Source organism: Pseudoliparis swirei, chromosome 19, assembly GCF_029220125.1.
Source record: "Pseudoliparis swirei isolate HS2019 ecotype Mariana Trench chromosome 19, NWPU_hadal_v1, whole genome shotgun sequence".
Taxonomy (NCBI): Eukaryota; Metazoa; Chordata; class Actinopteri; order Perciformes; family Liparidae; genus Pseudoliparis; species Pseudoliparis swirei.
In genome coordinates, this window is record NC_079406.1 from 18,798,143 (window position 1) to 18,816,772 (window position 18,630).

Below are 18,630 nucleotides of genomic sequence, written 5' to 3' on the forward strand. Positions count from 1 at the left end.
CCTGGAAAGAAGCAAAAATACATCACACAAGTGGAAAGTCTGCAGGTTGCTTGGAAAAATGATCGGCAGGTAAAATAGTGTGTTTTTGTAATCAATGAGTTAATTAAGATGCTTCTCATCTTTCTTTTACCACTGAAAACATCATTGAGTTAATGCATTCGTTTCTGTACCCACCACAAAAAGACCTCCGGTGTCGAGTCTAGTTGCCGCCTCAGGAGAGGTGACCTACATCTCAAGATATCTTGTTTCTTGTGGCTCAGATACAATGCAGCTCTGCTTTGTTTCTTGATTACTAGAAATTGAAAACCAGTGGCACAGAATGAAAATGTGTAATGTTTTGCACTATGTGGTAAAAGTTTAGCTTCTGAGTAGCCCATGCAGCATCATTTTGGATTTCTCAGAAGAATATTGTTCGTCCCATTTGTGGTAATACTGGTGACGATTTTGGGTATTTTAACTTGCACCTGATCACCTTGAGTATTTCTGATTCATCAAACAATGCTAATTTCTTTTCAGCACGAAAACTATGTTAGTTTACTGAAAATATTGACACATATTTCCGTTGCACCATTTAAAATATTACGCATTAACTCAAACCGGGTCATGCTCATAACATCAAATCTGTGGTGCTTTAGTCCGGATGTTAATGGACAATGTATGTGTCTTCTTTACTTTACGTCTTACTAAATCCTGATTGCAAGACACAGAAAAGAGAAGAAATCTTTTAGATTAAGTATCAAAGTTTCATTTCACAGCCATACAAGCCCATTTACATTAATAAATACAGAACAACCATTCACAGCTGCCACAAAAATAACAAAATCACACAACAATATCTGATTTAATAAATTATGTTTTAGGAATGTGGTCTTTGTCTCCACGGAAAAAAAGGATCAGAATCCAAGAGTTGATTGTTGATCCAGTCTATTAAACAGCATTGTCAGCAGATTTAAATCCAAGTACATCCACTTAATGAGTTCCCACTGTTCAGATGATATCCATGCATGTGCTCACATAGATGTCCTACAGCTTGTACATCCCAAAGGTTGTGGCTCCGTCCTCGTAGTTCACCAGTGAAAGGTCTTGCACCCAGACACTGAGCTGGTTTCCCTTCTCCAGGGTGATCGCCTCGCCCTGCGAGGCCGTGCACAGGCGGGGGATCAACGCAGGCCCGCTGTCCAGGTTGCAGTAGGCCTGCATCACATCCGTCGCCTCTCCTTTGTCATCCTTCCTCAGCTTCCCCTTGCTGACCAGGGGGGACTTAGAGTCGCCCTTGGAGAAGGTCACCCTGGAGTAGACGTAGTAATCACCAGGCTGCTGGATCGTCAGCCAACTCTTGTGGTAGTAGCTGATGTTCCTAAGAACCGAGTGGTTGATGTCCCACTGGAGAAAACCCGCTGGACAGACAGAGGCGGAGGGTTAGGTAACATTATTGAGATTATCTTTTCTTTTAATTTCTACATTTCTGTTTTTTTGTTGTTGCGTTAAAACAATTCTGAAATATGTAATTTTTTATCATTTCTTACATGCAGGTGTCTGATCTGATGTGTGTGATCGCTGATCGACTACCATGCGTGCCAAGGCTCGGTAGGAGGTTTCCTGCTTCTCAGATGAGAGATAAGCCGCTGGAGAGGAGAACAAACATCTGGTCAGAGACGGTTTGGGATTGCATTCTTTTAATGTATAAAATGACTTTCAGGAAAAAATAATAAAATGAGCCTACTTTTTCCTTCGCCCTGCTTTTCTGAGGGAAGCTGGATTAAAAACTGAGAAAATTAAAATGGTAAAATGTCAGGAACAGCTCAACAATAAGCTGAATGTATGTTTGGTTATGATACTTATTATTATATTCATAGTTTAATATCATATTGTCTCACAAAATGCTCATCTCGTAACACCCGAGTTGTGAATTTCACACCTCACTTGTTAGTTCAAGAGCATTTCCTGTGATGCAATCACAGTTTCACTGGCCTGACTCGTATGTTTCTACTTTATAAAGTGCGGTGTGCTACGCAGGTGCTTCATGTTTGAGAATTAAACGGAATTAATTTCGCACAAATAAATTAAAAGATCTGTTTAAGAGTTGTTGTTTTTAAAAATCTTAAATTTGAAGTTAAACAATAGTTAATGAAACAAAAAAACTATATATATATTTTTTTTTTAACCCATTAACTTTACATATTAGGCAAAGTAAAACATTTAAACTTGTTATGGCTTGGAGGATTATTGTAAATACCATAATAATAATACATGCAGTAGTGCAATACACTTTATATCTACACTGTACTTAGTTAAAAGAATAAAACTAGTTTGTACCTTTCTGTCATAGTGGTACAGATAGATGAATCCTCCGAGGGACAGGAATACATGCAGCATCACGACACCAACCAGAAACCAGATGAGGGGTTTGCTGCGGCCTCGTGATGGAAGTGGAGCCGGGATGAGGACTGGGTGGCACCCGGCGAGGCGTGGAGGCACCGGCGGCGGAGCCATGGTGGTCATGTAGGTGTTGATCATGGTGGGGAGGAGTGGGGTCCTTGACAGTCCATGCACTTCTGAGCCACTGCGTGCTCTCAGGCAGCTGAGTTGTTCTCTTGCTACTTCCTCGAAGCTCTGAGGTGACCTCTGCGGGGTTCGTGTACAAATGTGTGTGTGTTGCCTGTGTTGCCTTTTGCATTTTTTTTCTGCCACTCAGTCAGATATGTGATCCTAAATGACCCACAATGCCATGCGGCCTTGTATTACTCAGTACGTCTATGTCGTTTGTTTGTTCACAATATTTTATAACACATTTTCTATTTTTAAATTGTGCCACTGTGTTTTTCAGAGTAAATCACAAAGCCAAATGGCGTGCATGTGTAGCAATAAACAGTTTCTGATTCTGATTCAATGTGGAAATATTTCTATTTTTCTCCGATGAAAGTAGATGAAAGTAAGCAACATTACACAGAGCCTACCTACAGGTCTAAATGTATTAAGTGATTTCATCATTACTTCATACGGCCTTTGATGCTGTGGGTATTTTCTGGGACTGCAGTTGCAGCGAATAGATATTATTTACAAAGTCTAAAAGTAGGAAATAAGATACAACACAATCTTAATAAAACATCAAGGTACCGCTCAGTGAGCACAAAAGGAAAGCTGTCTGTATGGCCACATGCACAAATATTTTCCATGTTACTTTGATTATTGCTGTTATTTACCTCACAAGTAATAAAAGTAAGTGGTGCACTTTTTAAATAGTGTGTAATTACCAAAGTCCAGATTAGTAAAGCCTGTTCCAGTTGATTTAAGTACACACTCTTTGATGACAACAGTATGTAAACTCTTGGTGGTGGTGAAACATTTGTCTGAAATGAGACCAAATAATGTTTTTCAAGTGTAATCACAGAGCCTGATAAAGTTAATGTGAAATGTTTTTAATGTGTTGTATTCACACGGTACACAGAGCTCTGCAAAAATGCATAATGCAACTTAACAGATGCAATGTTGTCGTTGTTGCCTGTATGAGGTTACAGAATAAGTTGTTGTTACAGGTTAAAACTTTAACTTTTCATATCCAACAGTAAGACGTGGTCAAAACCTCCCTTTAGTACTTGAGTGCATCAGTGCTACTGTGACCGTGTGACTGTAGGTCATATTTTTAGTGTGGTCCTTTACTGCGGCCGCAGGTGAAATCGTCGCTGGACCCTCTGCAATTTGCTTACCAGCCTCATGTGGGAGTGGACGACGCCATCATCTACCTGCTGCAACGAGCTCAGTCGCACCTGGATGGAACCGGTGTCTCTGTGAGAGTCACTTTCTTTGACTTCTCCAGTGCATTTAACACCATCCAGCCACTGCTGCTGAGTGAGAAGCTGCGGGTGGTCGGTGTGGACGCGTCCACCATCTCCTGGATCACTGACTACCTCACAGGCAGACCACAGTTTGTCAGAATGGGGCGTGTGCTGTCTGGAACGGTGGTCAGTGATGTTGGAGCCCCACAGGAACTGTTCTGTCTCCTTCCTCTTCACCCTGTACACCAGTGACTTCCAGTACAACACGGAGTCATGCCATCTGCAGAAGTACTCTGATGACTCTGCAGTGGTCGGGTGTATTAGGGATGGACGGGAGGAGGAGTACAGGGCAGTGGTGAGCGACTTTGTAAAGTGGGCCGATGAGAACCACCTGCGGCTGAACGTGGCCAAGACCAGAGAGATGGTGGTGGACTTCAGGAGGAAGAGCTCCTCCACCTCTGAGTGTCCTGGGAGTGGACGTGGACATGGTGGAGGAGTACAAGTACCTGGGCGTCTCCATCGACAGCCGACTGAACTGGAAGGCCAACATCAACGCTGTGTACAAGAAGGGGATGAGTCGACTCTTTTTCCTGAGAAAGCTGGACCGTCCTTCAACGTGTGCAGCAAGATGCTGGAGTTATTCTACCAGTCGGTTGTCGCCAGTGTACTGCACTTTGCCATTGTCTGCTGGGGGAGCAGCATCGGAGCCGGTGACACCAGCCGTCTTAACAAACTGGTTAGGAAGGCTGGCTCCATCATCGGCTGCCAGCTGGAGCACCTGGAACAGGTGGTGGAGAGGAGGACGTTGAAGAAACTTGTGTCCATATTGGACAACCCGGACCACCCTCTCCACCACCTCCTACAGGGACAGAGGAGTACTTTCTCCAGACGTCTCCTCACGCTCCGCTGCCACAAGGACAGATACAGGAGAACATTCCTGCCGGCGGCTATGAGGCTCTATAACAGATCACCTCTTGCCAGACCATAGTGCAATAACTACAACAATAACTGAATACTTACACTATGTTGATCTGCACTTCACACATCTCATTTGTTTGCACTACACACATACACACATTTCATTTCATTTGCTCTGCACTCATACACACACTTTGCTTTTTGCACTCTGTCTATATTTAATATTTTTGTATTTGATTTGTCAGTGTTGTTGTGTGTTGTGTATGCATGTGTGTTGTATATTTACATATATATTTTGTTTTGTATTTTACTTTTATTTTACTTGTATACTTCTATATCTTTCATCCCTGTTTCTTATATTTTGTGTTTTGTTTTTATTCTTGTGTGTTGCTGCTACTGTCACGACAAATTTCCCCTTGGGGATTAATAAAGTATATATCTATCTATCTATCTATCTTTCTTAAACCTCCTAAATATGTATAATTACGTATGCAGTGATACATTTATACATATGAAACATTCTTCCGTACAAAAATAAAACTAAATCAATGCTCAAAAGCAACTCACACACATGCAGTCGAGCAAAGCAACACACATTCTTATCATTGTCTTCTTATTTATGCAGCATGTGTACAGTTATGGTGAAGCAATTCCTGTTGGCTGTGGTTTATTGTGGAGACAAGAAAACACAAAACAGATGGTTTGTGGAAAGTGGGTTGGATAATATTTGATATAACTGATGAAACACTGATGAAATCATTCTTATATGCATCTGGATGTCTCTCATGGAAAATAAGGTTCTGCTTTAACTTGCTTAAACTTTCTGTAAACGCATACATGTATTTTTAAAGCATTCATTAAAAACAGGCACTTGTATAAATCTACATTTCAACAAAAGCTGAATTATATGGCACTGAGTTTACATATAAATGTTACAGAGTTGAGAGTGAGATTCGTCTTCACATGTAAAATCAATACCAGAGTGTCGAGAAATGCAAATCCTCTGTTTACACAATGATTGAGAACAACTAAAACATTTGTTTTAACGTTCACAGTCTGTCAGATGAAAAATATGAAAAGCTTTTAAGGAGTGTAGTGGACCACGAGAGTGTGCTGGTCCTTGTGCCGGCTGCAGAGGGCAGCGCTCCTGGAGCCGCCGAGGATCTGACGCTGCGAAGAGCTGAGGGAGGGAGGCCTGCGGACGAGGAAGAAGCCGGAGAACCGAGTCCTGGAAGTTGGCTGCTCCTCTCCGTGAACAGACTCGGGTTCCGTGCTGCACTTTATGAAGGCCACAAAGCAACTGTAAAACTGTGTAAAAGTACAAATAGCTATGGTTATAGTAAGCTTGAATTTGGCAAGTATATGAACCAATTCTAAGAGATAAGATAAGATAAGATAATCCTTTATTAGTCCCACAGTGGGGAAATTTCATGATCACAGCAGCAGGAGCACATTAGAGCATTAATAAAAATAAAAGATCAAAATAAAACACAAAACACAATAACAATACTAAATACTAATACTAAATACACAGAGGAAACAAAATATATACACTAGGCAGTGACCAAAGTGAATTTCCAGCAGGTTAAAGTGTCCATGTTATATCAAATATATTAAGTTAAACCTGCGATTTATTTGGTTTTTGAAGATTTTTAATGCACATCATTAATCCACATTGAGTTATTGTTAAATGGCACTGAAAAACAGATCCGCAGAACTTAACTCCCCGAAAGAATTTCCAACAATTTACAAATGTCATATGACCTGCAAATCACCAAATCAAAGCGTACAGTCAGACAAGAGCATGTAGCGCCTGAGAAGTGACACTGAGTGTGGTAATAATAACTGGGACTGACCTGCATCCTTAATGTCACAGAGGCATGGCTGCCTTTGAGTTCTCCTCTGTGGATCAAACCACTCTATTTCCCTCCCCGCTTCATATTTAGATAAGGCCGAGCAGCCGTACGCACTTCAACCTTCAGATCTTACACACCAGACTTCAATCTGGTAGCAAATGCCACGGAGACAGTACATCACGGGTCATCATTGTTGCCCTCACCTGGTTGTTGAAGAACATGTAGATGACGGGGTTGATGACAGTGCTGAACTTGGCCTGGACAGAGGGAACCACACTCGCCATGGGAGTGACCAGTCCAGACCTACCGAAGGTGGCCATCAGCGCCATGGTGCCGTAGGGCATCCAGCACAGCATGTAGCAGGACACCATGGACAACACCATGGCCAGAATGCACTGCTCTCTGCGCTGAGCGGCCAACAGATTGATCTTACCCACCTGGAAATTTAGAGGAGAGCAAAAGGTCAAACCTGTCTTGACAATAGTGTTACCCAGAGTTAAATACTATAAGAAAAGGCTTGGACCGTGTTGGACTCGGCTCTGAGCAGCCAGGAGGCCGATATGAGAGCTAGAAGGGATTGTTTTTTCATTTCTGCGTTCATATTTTGATCAATCTTTTCTTTATATATGACGCCATCCAGTGGTAGTACTAAAAGAGACACACAGCAGTGCTCATGGAATCAAAACCTGGGGACGCATGGCTCCCTTGAGTGTGATGTGGTTAAAAGCTCTGAAAAAGCTGAAATGAACCTGGAGTTGGTAATATGGTGCAACTCAACATATAATGGATGTTAAAAGGGGCGTGTTCTGCAATTTAGTGTCACTCATCTTTGAAGAGACAGTTCTTTAAAAAATAATGGTCAAAATCCTGTTGGTTCAAGTTCCCAAAACATTAGATCCTACATTTCCCATAATGCAATTCCATGTAGCCTACTCTCTCATTAGAACCCCCATGTATGGAGTTATGAATGAAATGTGTGCGTCATCTTTCAGACCAAACACAGTTTTTAACGCTGGCTTTCTGTTATAATTGTGAGCCAACGGTCAAGAAGAAATAGCCCTGATGACGTCAGAGCCACAGAAGACTCACCATGACCAAATAAACTGAACCTATACTGCGTGACATCAGTCGAGCATCCCTTTCGTGTCCTTTTACCAGTTGTTTCCCAACTTATTTCATAGAGAAAATAATGGTCTGCACTGGGTAGACTTGCAACATAACTGGATAATGTTTGCTTGATCTATAAATAAGTTGAACGGAGCCAACGTGTATGACTCAGTTCTGGTCATGCTGTTGCAGGCTCACCATGGAAATATTAATGAAAAGAAAAACTGCATGATTGAAGTTTGCTCGACAGCAGCGTGGCCACAGTTACATGGGTCCTGCTGCTTTCACTTGATGTCCTGAGGCGCTGTAGCCGTGGGCTAAAATTTGCTCATGAATCATATCCAATTGAATATATCATCTGCAGCATCACCTCCGTGCTGATTGTCACCTCCGCAGCATTGATTTCATACCCCTGTGGTCATAGTCTTGTTTAATTCGCACTTCGATGCTCATCACGGTGCTTCGTGAATAAATGAGCCTGTCGGGCTGATGGCGGAAATGACTGTTAAATTACACACACTCAATTACACTCCCCGTGTGTGGTAGGTCACAACCTTCGTTGCTCTCTTCTCAGTCTTCTTTTATGTAATTAATATTCTGACAATGTTCAATTAACAGGCATTTCTGCATCAATTAATACATATAGACTATTTATGTTGAATCTCACCATGGAAATATTAAAATACAGATTAGCACTTCAGTGGCACTTAAATGGCTCTTACTTATGGTACTTTTGTCGTTCGACTATCTTGAAGAGATTGTACTTTCTGTATTCTTGTTGTTCTTAGTTTGTGCTCTTGGTTGAATAAGTAAGTCGCTTTGGATAAAATCTCACCCAAAAGACTAAAACATGGCCAATAAACTCAAAGAGTACTCTTACAAATGAATTGGAAATAAATGTGTTGTTCTTTTGGAATAAAAGGGTATATATATTTTTAGGAAATGTGTGTGCTTTAAAAACAGCATCATTAATTTAATCTAAATGTGATGCTAGCTGTAGCCACACTGTTGATATAAATGTCATCTCTCCTTCTGATGTGTCTCTTTAAGCCACCTTTGAGAAGCCGGGAGAGGCTCGATAAAAACTGATTACTCGGCTTCAAAGTAAAGCCTCCAGTCACAGGGACACTGGTGCTTGACCGAGCCCCCGTTCACCAGTAACCAAGTCGGACTCCTTCTGTGCTGCAGGTATCCAATAGTAACAGGTTGCTTCTATAATCTAAAAATACCTTTTTGTGAATCAAAGGAGTAGTAGCAAAGTGCAGGGAGGGGTTTAACACCAATTGTGTGCGCTGAAGGGTCAATTATTTGTGTGAGTGTCAGGTTTATGTAAGCCTCACCAGGGTAGGGATGAGTCACTGTAAACTGAGGGTGTGTGTGTGTGTGTGTGTGTGTATGGGGGTGTGCGGTTGTTGCCCTCAAGAACACGGCCAGGCCATAACAAACTTGATGAACTCAATGGAAGACATTGTCCTTCTTCCTTCCCCTGTAGGATACACAGAGCTGTGGCTTCTGGGATTATCTAGCTTGATTCTCCTGGAAAAACATCTGACCAAGTGTAGTGTGTCAGAGTTTTACACGAGTTTTACATGACTCAACCTCTGTGCCAATATCTTATGTCCTAAGAACACCTTGATAGCCCAAAAGCACCATCGAAGCCCACTTCAGTGAAAGAGTTATTGAGGCCCCGGATAGAAGGACTTGGGGTGAGGCGGCACTCTGAGCCCATCTACCTGAGAAAAAGACAACTCTGTGCATGCAATCTGCGTTTTATACTGAACCCTGATGTATGTTTTGGAATTGTTTCCATCAAATGCCCGTGAAGTTAATGTAAGCGATGACACGCTGTTTCCGGGCACATCAAATACCGAGATAGGATAATTACGCTGCAGAAGAAGAGGGGCCACTGAGGCCTAAAAAAAAACAAATTATATCAACTTTAATGGGTGGATTTACTGTGAAAATGTAGTCAAAGCATTGACAGATATCATTGAAAACGCATTCCCTCACTGTAGATAAAGATCACTTATGAATGGCAGGTAGCTAAATTTAGCTATGAGTCACTTTCCCTCTGAGTGGCCTGTGCTGTTTTATAAAAGGCTGTTTCCATTCCCACTTAAATGTGAGAAATAATGAATGTATATAATGGATTCACAAATACAAAAGCCCACATAGGCAATGGAATTCACTTTAAATGTGCATTATATGTTTTTTGTGTTATATATGTTTTTAATACCCTGCTTTTATTTATATTTCTGTCCGGCATAAAACAGTGAAAAGAACAATTCTTTAAGCATGATCTTTCAATAAACGTGGTTATTTGTCTCATTTGGTCAATGAATTTGTGTCACGAATTCCCCACCTTCCTAGTTAAATTCATCCTGCTTACATGTTTAATTAACTCTCCTGTCATTCCAGATCCTGTCATCCTCACCTGATTGTCCCTCATTCCCTTCACCTGGTCCTCACGCCCTTCTCACCTGCAGCCCATCACCTCATTAGTCCCTCACTATTTAGCTCCCTCACTTCCACTTATCCTCTGCCAGATTGTCTTGTGTGTCACCGCCAAACCTTCCAGTGTTATTAGAGTTTATTCCTGACCTGCCTGTTAACCCGACTCAAGATTTTGCCTGCCCCTTTTTTGGATTTGTTGCCCTGTTGGATTGACTACCTGTTTTTGACCCTGCCTGAAACATACAGTAAACTGCCTCCTCCTGCATTCCTGTGTTTGTCGTGCTTTTGGGTTCCAGTACCTGTAACCCTTACATTTGTGAATACATTTTTTTTAAAAACATTACATCACACACATATTCAGACTTTGCAACCTTGTGCAACAGGTGAGTATGAAGTCACTCACCCTCCTGATTGTCACCAGGATTCGTCCATAAGAGTAGACCATGAGCAGGAAAGGCAGCAGCAGGCAGAAGATGAAGAGACACAGCACATACGAGACGCTGGTGGCGGACCGGAGGTGCCACTGGACGGAGCACGTGGTACCGGGGCCCTCCGGTCCGTAGCTGCTCCAACCCAGGAAGGGCAGCATGGTCCAGAGGAGAGAGTAGAGCCAGGAGCCGCCGACAGAGCCAGGTCTTCCTGAAGTCTGAGACGTCGACCTGCGAGGGACGCAGCACGGCGGTGTAGCGCTCATAGGAGAGAATGGACAAGGACACCAGGCAGGGACACGATGCCTTTAAACACTCGCTATTATTTTGAGTCCATCAGGCTACGGACTCCAAAACCCTCTGCAGACGGCTGTCATATTGCCGTGGATGTTCTTGACTTGAGCCTGGACGCCTGTAAGGCTAAAAGTGATAAGCAGATACCTGAAGTGATCATTTGGCGTGTTAAAAACAATCTTTGTTGCATCATCTGTGCTTCTGTGGACCAGGTGGCAGATATGTAAATTAATCATTTTATACAGATTCAGCTTGTCAACATGTAGTCCAAATATAGACTGCGTAGGCACCCGATGCACATATGCTTTCTGAATAATTAGTTGGTTACAAATATGTCCTGTGTTTCTAAGTAATGACAGTTAAGATGTTTCATAAGACTGTCATTGTTTCATTTTAAACTCAAACGTTGGTTCATCACTCACGGTTTCATGATGTTTGGCACCTGAACAATACATAAAAGGCGCCATATTCCACCAATGCCTGAATCTGGCTTTAGGTCCACGACCCTTTGGGAACAATGCCCAGTCGGCCCACTTGGTAACCCCTCAAAGGTTAATGCAGTAGCAGATGGGAGGTAACTAACAATAGCAGGACATTATCCATAATACACCCTCATTACGTGGAGATGGCAACTCCTCCATCTGCAGCCATGAATGTTGTCTGTAATATAAAATATAAAAAACAACATCACGTAACTGAGTCACTATGAAAGACCATTTCAGACTCAACGACGTAACGTGAAAATTAATCTCAGTGTGACACTTTAGTTAGAAGTGAACATACGCTAGCAGAAACAGTTCTATTGTTAGTGTCCAAATGATCCAAGGTGAAAACAAAGCGTAGTATTTTATTGACTTCTTGTTTTCAATCTTTCCATAAATGCGACACATAATAGATCAATATTTTAAATTATAAACAAGTATGATCATTTGTAACAACTTTGGCGATCCCTTTACCTTACGCGGGTGGACGTACAGTGAATGGAAGCGCTTTACCATTATCGGTATTATAGTTCTGATTCAATTCAATTCAGTTTATTTGTATAGCCCAATTTCACAAATTACAAATTTGTCTCGGAGTGCTTTACAATCTGTACACATAGACATCCCTGCCCCAAAACCTCACATCGGACCAGGAAAAACTCCCAAATAACCCTTCAGGGGGAAAAAAAGGGAAGAAACCTGGAGGAGAGCAACAGAGGAGGATCCCTCTCCTAGGATGGACAGATGCAATAGATGTAATGTGTACAGAAGGACAGATTTAGAGTTAAAATACATTCAATGAATATGACAGAGTGTATGAATAGTTCATAGTAGGCATATTCCACGATGGAGACCTCCACGATCCATCAGGCAGATGGCGGTGGGGAGGAGGAGTGGGCGGAGTCTCAACAGGACAGTGGCGTAGTCATGAGCAGGAATTCCACGACCCAGACGATCCATCAGGCAGATGGGATCTATGCCGTCTCATAGGGTCCGATGACCCCATGAGACGTAAAGTCAAAAGGACTTCGGGAGAAAGCAGAGTTAGTAACGTGTGATTGAGAGATGAAAATTCATCCTTAAGGAGAGAAAAAGAGGAGATAGGTACTCAGTGCATCCTAAAACGTCCCCTGGCAGCTATAAGCCTATAGCAGCATATCAAGGGGCTGGACCAGGGCAAACCTGATTCAGCCCTAACTATAAGCTCTGTCAAAGAGGAAGGTCTTAAGTCTACTCTTAAACGAGGTGACTGTGTCTGCCTCCCGGACTGAAATTGGAAGCTGGTTCCATAAAGAGGAGCTTGATAACTAAAGGCTCTGGCTCCCATTCTACTTTTAAGACTCTAGGAACTACAAGTAGTCCCGCATTTAGTGAGCGTAGCTCTCTAGTGGGGCAATATGGTACGACAAGCTCCTTAAGATATGATGGTGCATCACCAATCAAGGCTTTGTAGGTTAAGAGAAGAATTTTAAAAGTGATTCTTGATTTTACTGGGAGCCAGTGCAGAGCAGCTAGTGCAGGAGTGATGTGATCTCTTTTCTTAGTTTTAGTGAGAACACGAGCTGCAGCATTCTGGATCAACTGGAGGACCTAAGAGATTTATTAGAGCAGCCTGCTAATAAGGAGTTGCAGTAATCCAGTCTCGAAGTAACGAACGTGAACCAATTTATCTGCATCATTTTGAGACAAGATGTGCCTGATTTTTGAAATATTACGTAGATGAAAGAATGCAGTCCTTGAGATTTGCTTTACGTGGGAGTTAAAGGACAAGTCCCGATCAAAGATAACGCCAAGATTCTTTACAGTGGTGTTGGATGCCAGGGCAATGCCGTCTACAGAATCCACATCACCAGATAATTGATCTCTGAGGTGCTCAGGGCCGATTAAAATTACTTCGGTATTGTCTGAGTTTAACATCAAGAAGTTGCAGGTCATCCATGTTTTATGTCTTTAAGACATGCTTGAATTTTACAGAGTTGGTTGCTCTCCTCTGGTTTTATCGATAAATATAGTTGAGTGTCATCTGCATAACAATGAAAGTTTATGGAGTGTTTCCTGATAATATTGCCCAAAGGAAGCATGTATAAGGTAAATAAAATTGGTCCAAGCACAGAACCTTGTGGAACTCCGTGATTAACGTTGGTGGTTATCGAGGCGTCATCGTTTACAAATACAAACTGAGATCGATCTGATAAATAGGATTTAAACCAAATTAGTGCCGTGCCTGAAATGCCAATCGACCCAATCGAATCAATCCAACTAACAGTTGATATTGACTAGAGTTGATATTGTTGTTTTTTGTTTTGCAGTGATATTTATGTGCCATATATGTGATTGTCATGTCTCTTGAGTTCTGTAAAGATATGACGTGTTCTACTGGATAAAACTTTAGATGATGACCTTCTTTGAATCTAAAAGGTCTGTCACAAGCCAAAATAAACTTTAACTTTCTCGTTAACTTTCAAAGTTTTCACCTTCCAAAAAATGTCATCAAAGTGTAGAACGTTAATTAACTTCCAAAGAGAACGTTGTGTTGACAGGGCCAAACTCAAGGTGTGAACGTGCTCCAGTAATGACAACGGGCCTCTGAAGTTTGACTGAAGAGGTAATAAACAAACGGTTGAAAAGAGCTGAGGAAATTAGGCATGGTGGTGGTGATGATGATGAAAAGAACATCTCGTAGACTCTGTATTAAATCACACTTCCTGTTGGCAAAATTGTCCTTTCCTTAATCCACTATTTGCTCCGCAGACTTCATACAGAAGCAGACCTCCATTCAGCGACAATGTGGGGGAAATGATTGTCAGTTATTGTGCTCAATATTGAATACTTCTATAGGACAAGTCGTCTAGTTTTTTTAATCGTCCTTTTTATTCCACAACGCCATTTTTCCCAAAGATAATTTTATTTCATATTGACATTCTTAATCAAGTCACTGTCAGTCAATCAAGATGAACAGTAGATATATTTCTTCACATGATTATTCTTTCATAATGTTGCAATTATTTATTCAATATTGAACACCTCGAGTTTCCACAATATCAGTAACTACAGGAAAATATACATTATATGCAGTGGTGGAAGACATGATTATAATTTACAAAGTAAAAGTAGCAATACCACACTATAAATATATTCCACTACAAGGAAAAGTTCTGGGTATAAAATCTACAAAAGTAATCATTTTACAGAATGGTACCTGTCAGCATTTTACCAATATGTATTTGGATCATTAATAATACAAGTTGAAATACTCAAGTAGAGTTGTAATTAAGTTCAGTAGGCCTACTTGAGCAAATGTACTTAGTTCTACTTTCCTTCACTAATCATATGTCTTTTATGTATTTGTAAAAAGAAATATTGTACAAAACATCATTAAGTGTCAGTATTGTTAATTGTGTGTTGCTGATGCCAATTCCTTTACAATGTATGGTTTTTGATACTTGTTTCCTACTTTACCGTATCTCACATTTTAAATATGTTAAGTATCTACCTGTGTTCAACACAGATGTATTTGAGATGTTTTTATCGGTCTGCTCTGATAAATGTTTAAGTTTGTATATGATTCCATTTTTGTACAGTGGACAAGTTTAAGCTGCCAGAAAAATCAAGTCATAAACATCACTATCCTTCATTTGTTTAATATATGACATATTGTCATAGCAATTTAAGCTTATAAGTGAACTATATTAACATTGATATTTACACACTCACAAATCTTCATACTTTCACTTTACTTCACCGTAATACTGGTCTATTTACTAGTGTAGGCCCACTAAGAGAAGTGCCTGATAAGGCAGAAGAAAATACCCTTCATTCAACTGGAGCAACAACACATTCAGGTGTTTGAGATCAAGGAGTGAGAGAGTGGAAGAACAGGTCTGTCGAAGAGTGTTCCCTTTCAGAAAGGCCGCTCCACTTGCTGCGTGCCGATGCACTGAGGTCATTTTATTAAGAAATGGAGGCACGGGAATGGAAGCGCTGCAGTGTTTCTGTTGCGTGTATTCTCAGGTAACACTCGGTGAGGCCTGATTGAGGAAAAATCATCTGGCAGCTGCACAGAAAGCCAGGTGGGTTTGCAGATCCACAAGAAGAGGACTATATGTGGTGCAGCTGGAGCCGGTCCCTCTCGCTTCAATACCAGTAGTCCTTTTTGTCCAGACGTCGTCCTGACAGAGAAGACAATGTCAGTGATTACTCAGCGGTGGACACAAAAATAAACATAAGTATTCTTCAGGTTCATTGTCTTCAGCGCAACATAAAACAAACTCTTTCATCTCCTCTGCTGCTCTCCTTTGTTCCCCCTCATGCCAGCCACCTCTCCCAGGGTAATCAGCTCAATCTCTTTCAGCTGAGCAGCAGCCTTGGCTCCGTCTGCCCTGCTGACTATGGGAATTGGAGTTCATTACCCAGCTGCCATGACGGGTTGTAGTCTCTGGTGCAACCACTAGGAGGGGATGCATCTCCCATGGATGACACTTCCTCTCGTGACATCACACTGCTTAATTGTTAACCTGCACTGTTTTTGTGTCTCTTAAAGTTAAATGATAATGCATAATAACTGATTTGTTTCTGTCCTCTGCATATAATAATAAAATAAGGATTTCTTCCGACTTTTTGTCGGATTTATTGGAAATACTAATGCTTCATCAGTGGGTCATTGTTGTGTTAGTGACAGGGAAGTAATAGCAAAGATGCTTCCCAACTGAGACGTCCCACTCACAGTCAGTTTCCTGTTCCTGTGTCATGTGGGTTTCTCTACTGCCCCTGAGGAGACTTGTCTTTGAACTCCAATGGGAGAAGTGAACGGAATCACAGATGAAGACCAATTATTTCATTCTATAGTCGCCAAAGAAAAAATGTTAAATTGTTCACCCTTTTCTGTCTTACCAATAAACTCTCGCGAGATCAACTTAAGTCCAAACACAATTTTTGCAATACAGAATTAGTCTTTTACCTGTTTTGATATAATTTTAGCTAAAGAAAATATAAATACAGTATCCAAATAAAACCCAATGCACTTTATTCCATCCACAGGACTTTCACAAAGATACCAGGACCAATCAGTGCCCCTTATGGGTGTGTGAGACCACACAGAGAGAGGACTGTTTTTCATGCACAACAATGGCAGGTCCTGAAGAGGTTCACGTAGATGCTGCAATAGCTTCAATTATATCAGAACTTGACAGTATTTCTTAATTGAAATAAGATCAAAGAACAACCATAGAGGCCTTTCTTGATGGAAAAGATGTTTAGGCTCTTCTCCCAGCTTGTTTAGGCAAGAGTTTGATTGACAGATGGCTCATCCAATCACCTGCCCGTATTTATATCAAAGTCCCTTTTTCACATAGTTTCCAATGGCAACAAATCATCTGGCTTACCAGTTTGGTGCCCTTTGTTAATAATGCGATGTTTCTCAGACTTTGGAAAGCTCCTTCACGAAAACAAGAGTGTTAACTTGTGTAGTGCTCCTACCGACTACTAACTCCCTTTAAACAGGACTATGTCATTGAGTATCTAATCAGTTTGCACATTAACAAATATCAATATCATTAGAATGTTGGAAGACAGTTTTAAAGATGTGAATGGCAGCAGAAGGCCTACCTGGTTCAAAGCCCGCAGTGGGGTCCACGGAGTCTCTAAATCCTTGGGGCACAGTCCAGCTGGGATGCAGATCTGGCTTGGAGCTGGAGGCCATGCTGGGTCCCATCTCACCCCGGTCATTATGCAGCAGGTTGAGCAGAGATGTGGTGTATTGCTGTCCGGTAATATTCAACCCATTAGGGGACATAGGGTAGGGGATAGACGGCAACCCGGGGCCCTCTGCTGACCGGCCGGTATACGAGTGCCACGAGCCTTGAGCGTCTTCTGCAGGGCTGAAATTCAGGAGACGCTCAGGAGGACGGAGCTGTGACTCCGAGTAACTGTCCACAGCGCTGCCCTGACAGGGGCTGGACTCCTCTAAGGGGTACAAAAAAAGAAGCCACTTAGTGAGGATGAGTGTGTCCTGTTTGCAGACAGGTGCGTCACACACCGTTTATCTTTCTTGCTTACCCAGTTTAATAGATTTATGGAATTTCTTTGTCTTTACTGCGGGGGCCTTGGCCTTGCAGACTTTGCTGAGGGCACGGTTGAAGTGAGCATCCACCATGCTGTTGATGTCCCCCTGGAAGTAAGTCAGGATGACACCGCGAGAATGCTCCTCCACCTTCACAGCCATGGGACTGTCATTTCTGTTTTCCATGGGTCAGCTGTGACTGAGACAATACATGTTGTTAACGTATACGAGCAACAACAGATTTTATGATTATGTTGTATTTATTTACAGTCACACAAAAGACAACCACATCCATTCCGGGATTATGTACCAGCCCACATTCTTACTTTTTTTTGCTTTGCATGTAGTGATACCAAAGCTTTGTTTATTGCATCCCTGGAAACAATTTCTTAAATGCTAATTACTTGAAACATTTTAATCTCGATTTTCCCTGGATGACTCACAGCTGACCTAACCTTGAAGTGATTATATTTTACCATAAAATGTTTAACTGTTTTCCATAAACACGAAGTGTGTAACGTACACCTTTCATTTTGGTACATTTTATGTCTCAGTATTAACATATTATACAATGTATAAACATCCCACGATGACAATTTCACTGAACTGCCGTTTGTGAATTAGCACAAAGCATTGTGTGAATTACATTTGAAGTACCTTGCTTCTCTTACCTGAACTGATGATCGACCAAAGATGCCAGAAAGGTGCGTCCTTGCATTGACTGGTTGAATCAAAGCTTAAGTTTGCACCTAAATGAGCAGCGGATCAAATTGTCGGAAAGTAGCCTCACCTGGCTCGAGTCTGAACATCAGAGCAATGTCTTAAATTCGAAGAATCAACATTAACGATCCTCCGGGACCAAATATTCTAGCCCACTGAGCCTCTGAAGTTACTAGCTGTGTTGGACTGTGAGGGCGTGTGAAGCTTCCTGAACGCAGACGGCTATGAACAGAATGTGATCCTGCGAGTTCCTCCAGAACCAGACTGACACCTTCTTAAAACATTCCTCAGGCCCATTGTCAAAAAGCTGCACACAATTTAACAACACTGCTGAAGTCAAGAGGCAAATCAGAGAGGCTACATTTCATATTCTATTTTTTTTTAATCTGAGTATTACAACATAGTTGAACCTCAATTTAAACCTCATTAACATATTACCTGGTTGAAAATACAAAAACCTCCATATCTGAAGAACTTTATGGGTTCTGTAGTTGACTTGTTGTTCTCTGTATTCCCAATACAATAATTCAGTGTTGG

At 41.6% G+C, this 18,630-nt stretch overlaps 3 protein-coding genes across 3 annotated transcripts; all 3 read right to left on the bottom strand.

Annotated features, from left to right (window-relative positions):
• Positions 1 to 752: 752 nt before the first annotated feature.
• Positions 753 to 2,523, bottom strand: cd40lg (CD40 ligand). Its single transcript, XM_056439759.1, has 4 exons — positions 2,317 to 2,523; positions 1,724 to 1,766; positions 1,527 to 1,625; positions 753 to 1,397 (listed from the first exon to the last, which is right to left on the bottom strand). The coding sequence occupies exons 1-4, from the start codon at positions 2,515 to 2,517 to the stop codon at positions 1,024 to 1,026; spliced, it is 717 nt and encodes a 238-aa protein (XP_056295734.1). The 5' UTR covers positions 2,518 to 2,523; the 3' UTR covers positions 753 to 1,023.
• A 3,254-nt stretch (positions 2,524 to 5,777) lies between these two features.
• Positions 5,778 to 11,831, bottom strand: tmtops3a (teleost multiple tissue opsin 3a). The gene is given in 6 exon segments (XM_056438879.1): positions 5,778 to 6,002; positions 6,754 to 6,987; positions 10,515 to 10,734; positions 10,736 to 10,825; positions 10,903 to 10,959; positions 11,809 to 11,831. Coding segments are annotated over 6 exon segments (849 nt in total).
• Positions 11,832 to 14,295: 2,464 nt separating this feature from the next.
• Positions 14,296 to 18,213, bottom strand: vgll1 (vestigial like family member 1). The gene is made up of 4 exons (XM_056439679.1): positions 18,045 to 18,213; positions 17,370 to 17,572; positions 16,920 to 17,276; positions 14,296 to 15,484 (listed from the first exon to the last, which is right to left on the bottom strand). Exons 2-4 carry the CDS (start codon positions 17,557 to 17,559, stop codon positions 15,450 to 15,452), a joined length of 582 nt encoding a protein of 193 aa, XP_056295654.1. The 5' UTR covers positions 17,560 to 17,572; positions 18,045 to 18,213; the 3' UTR covers positions 14,296 to 15,449.
• Positions 18,214 to 18,630: the final 417 nt, after the last annotated feature.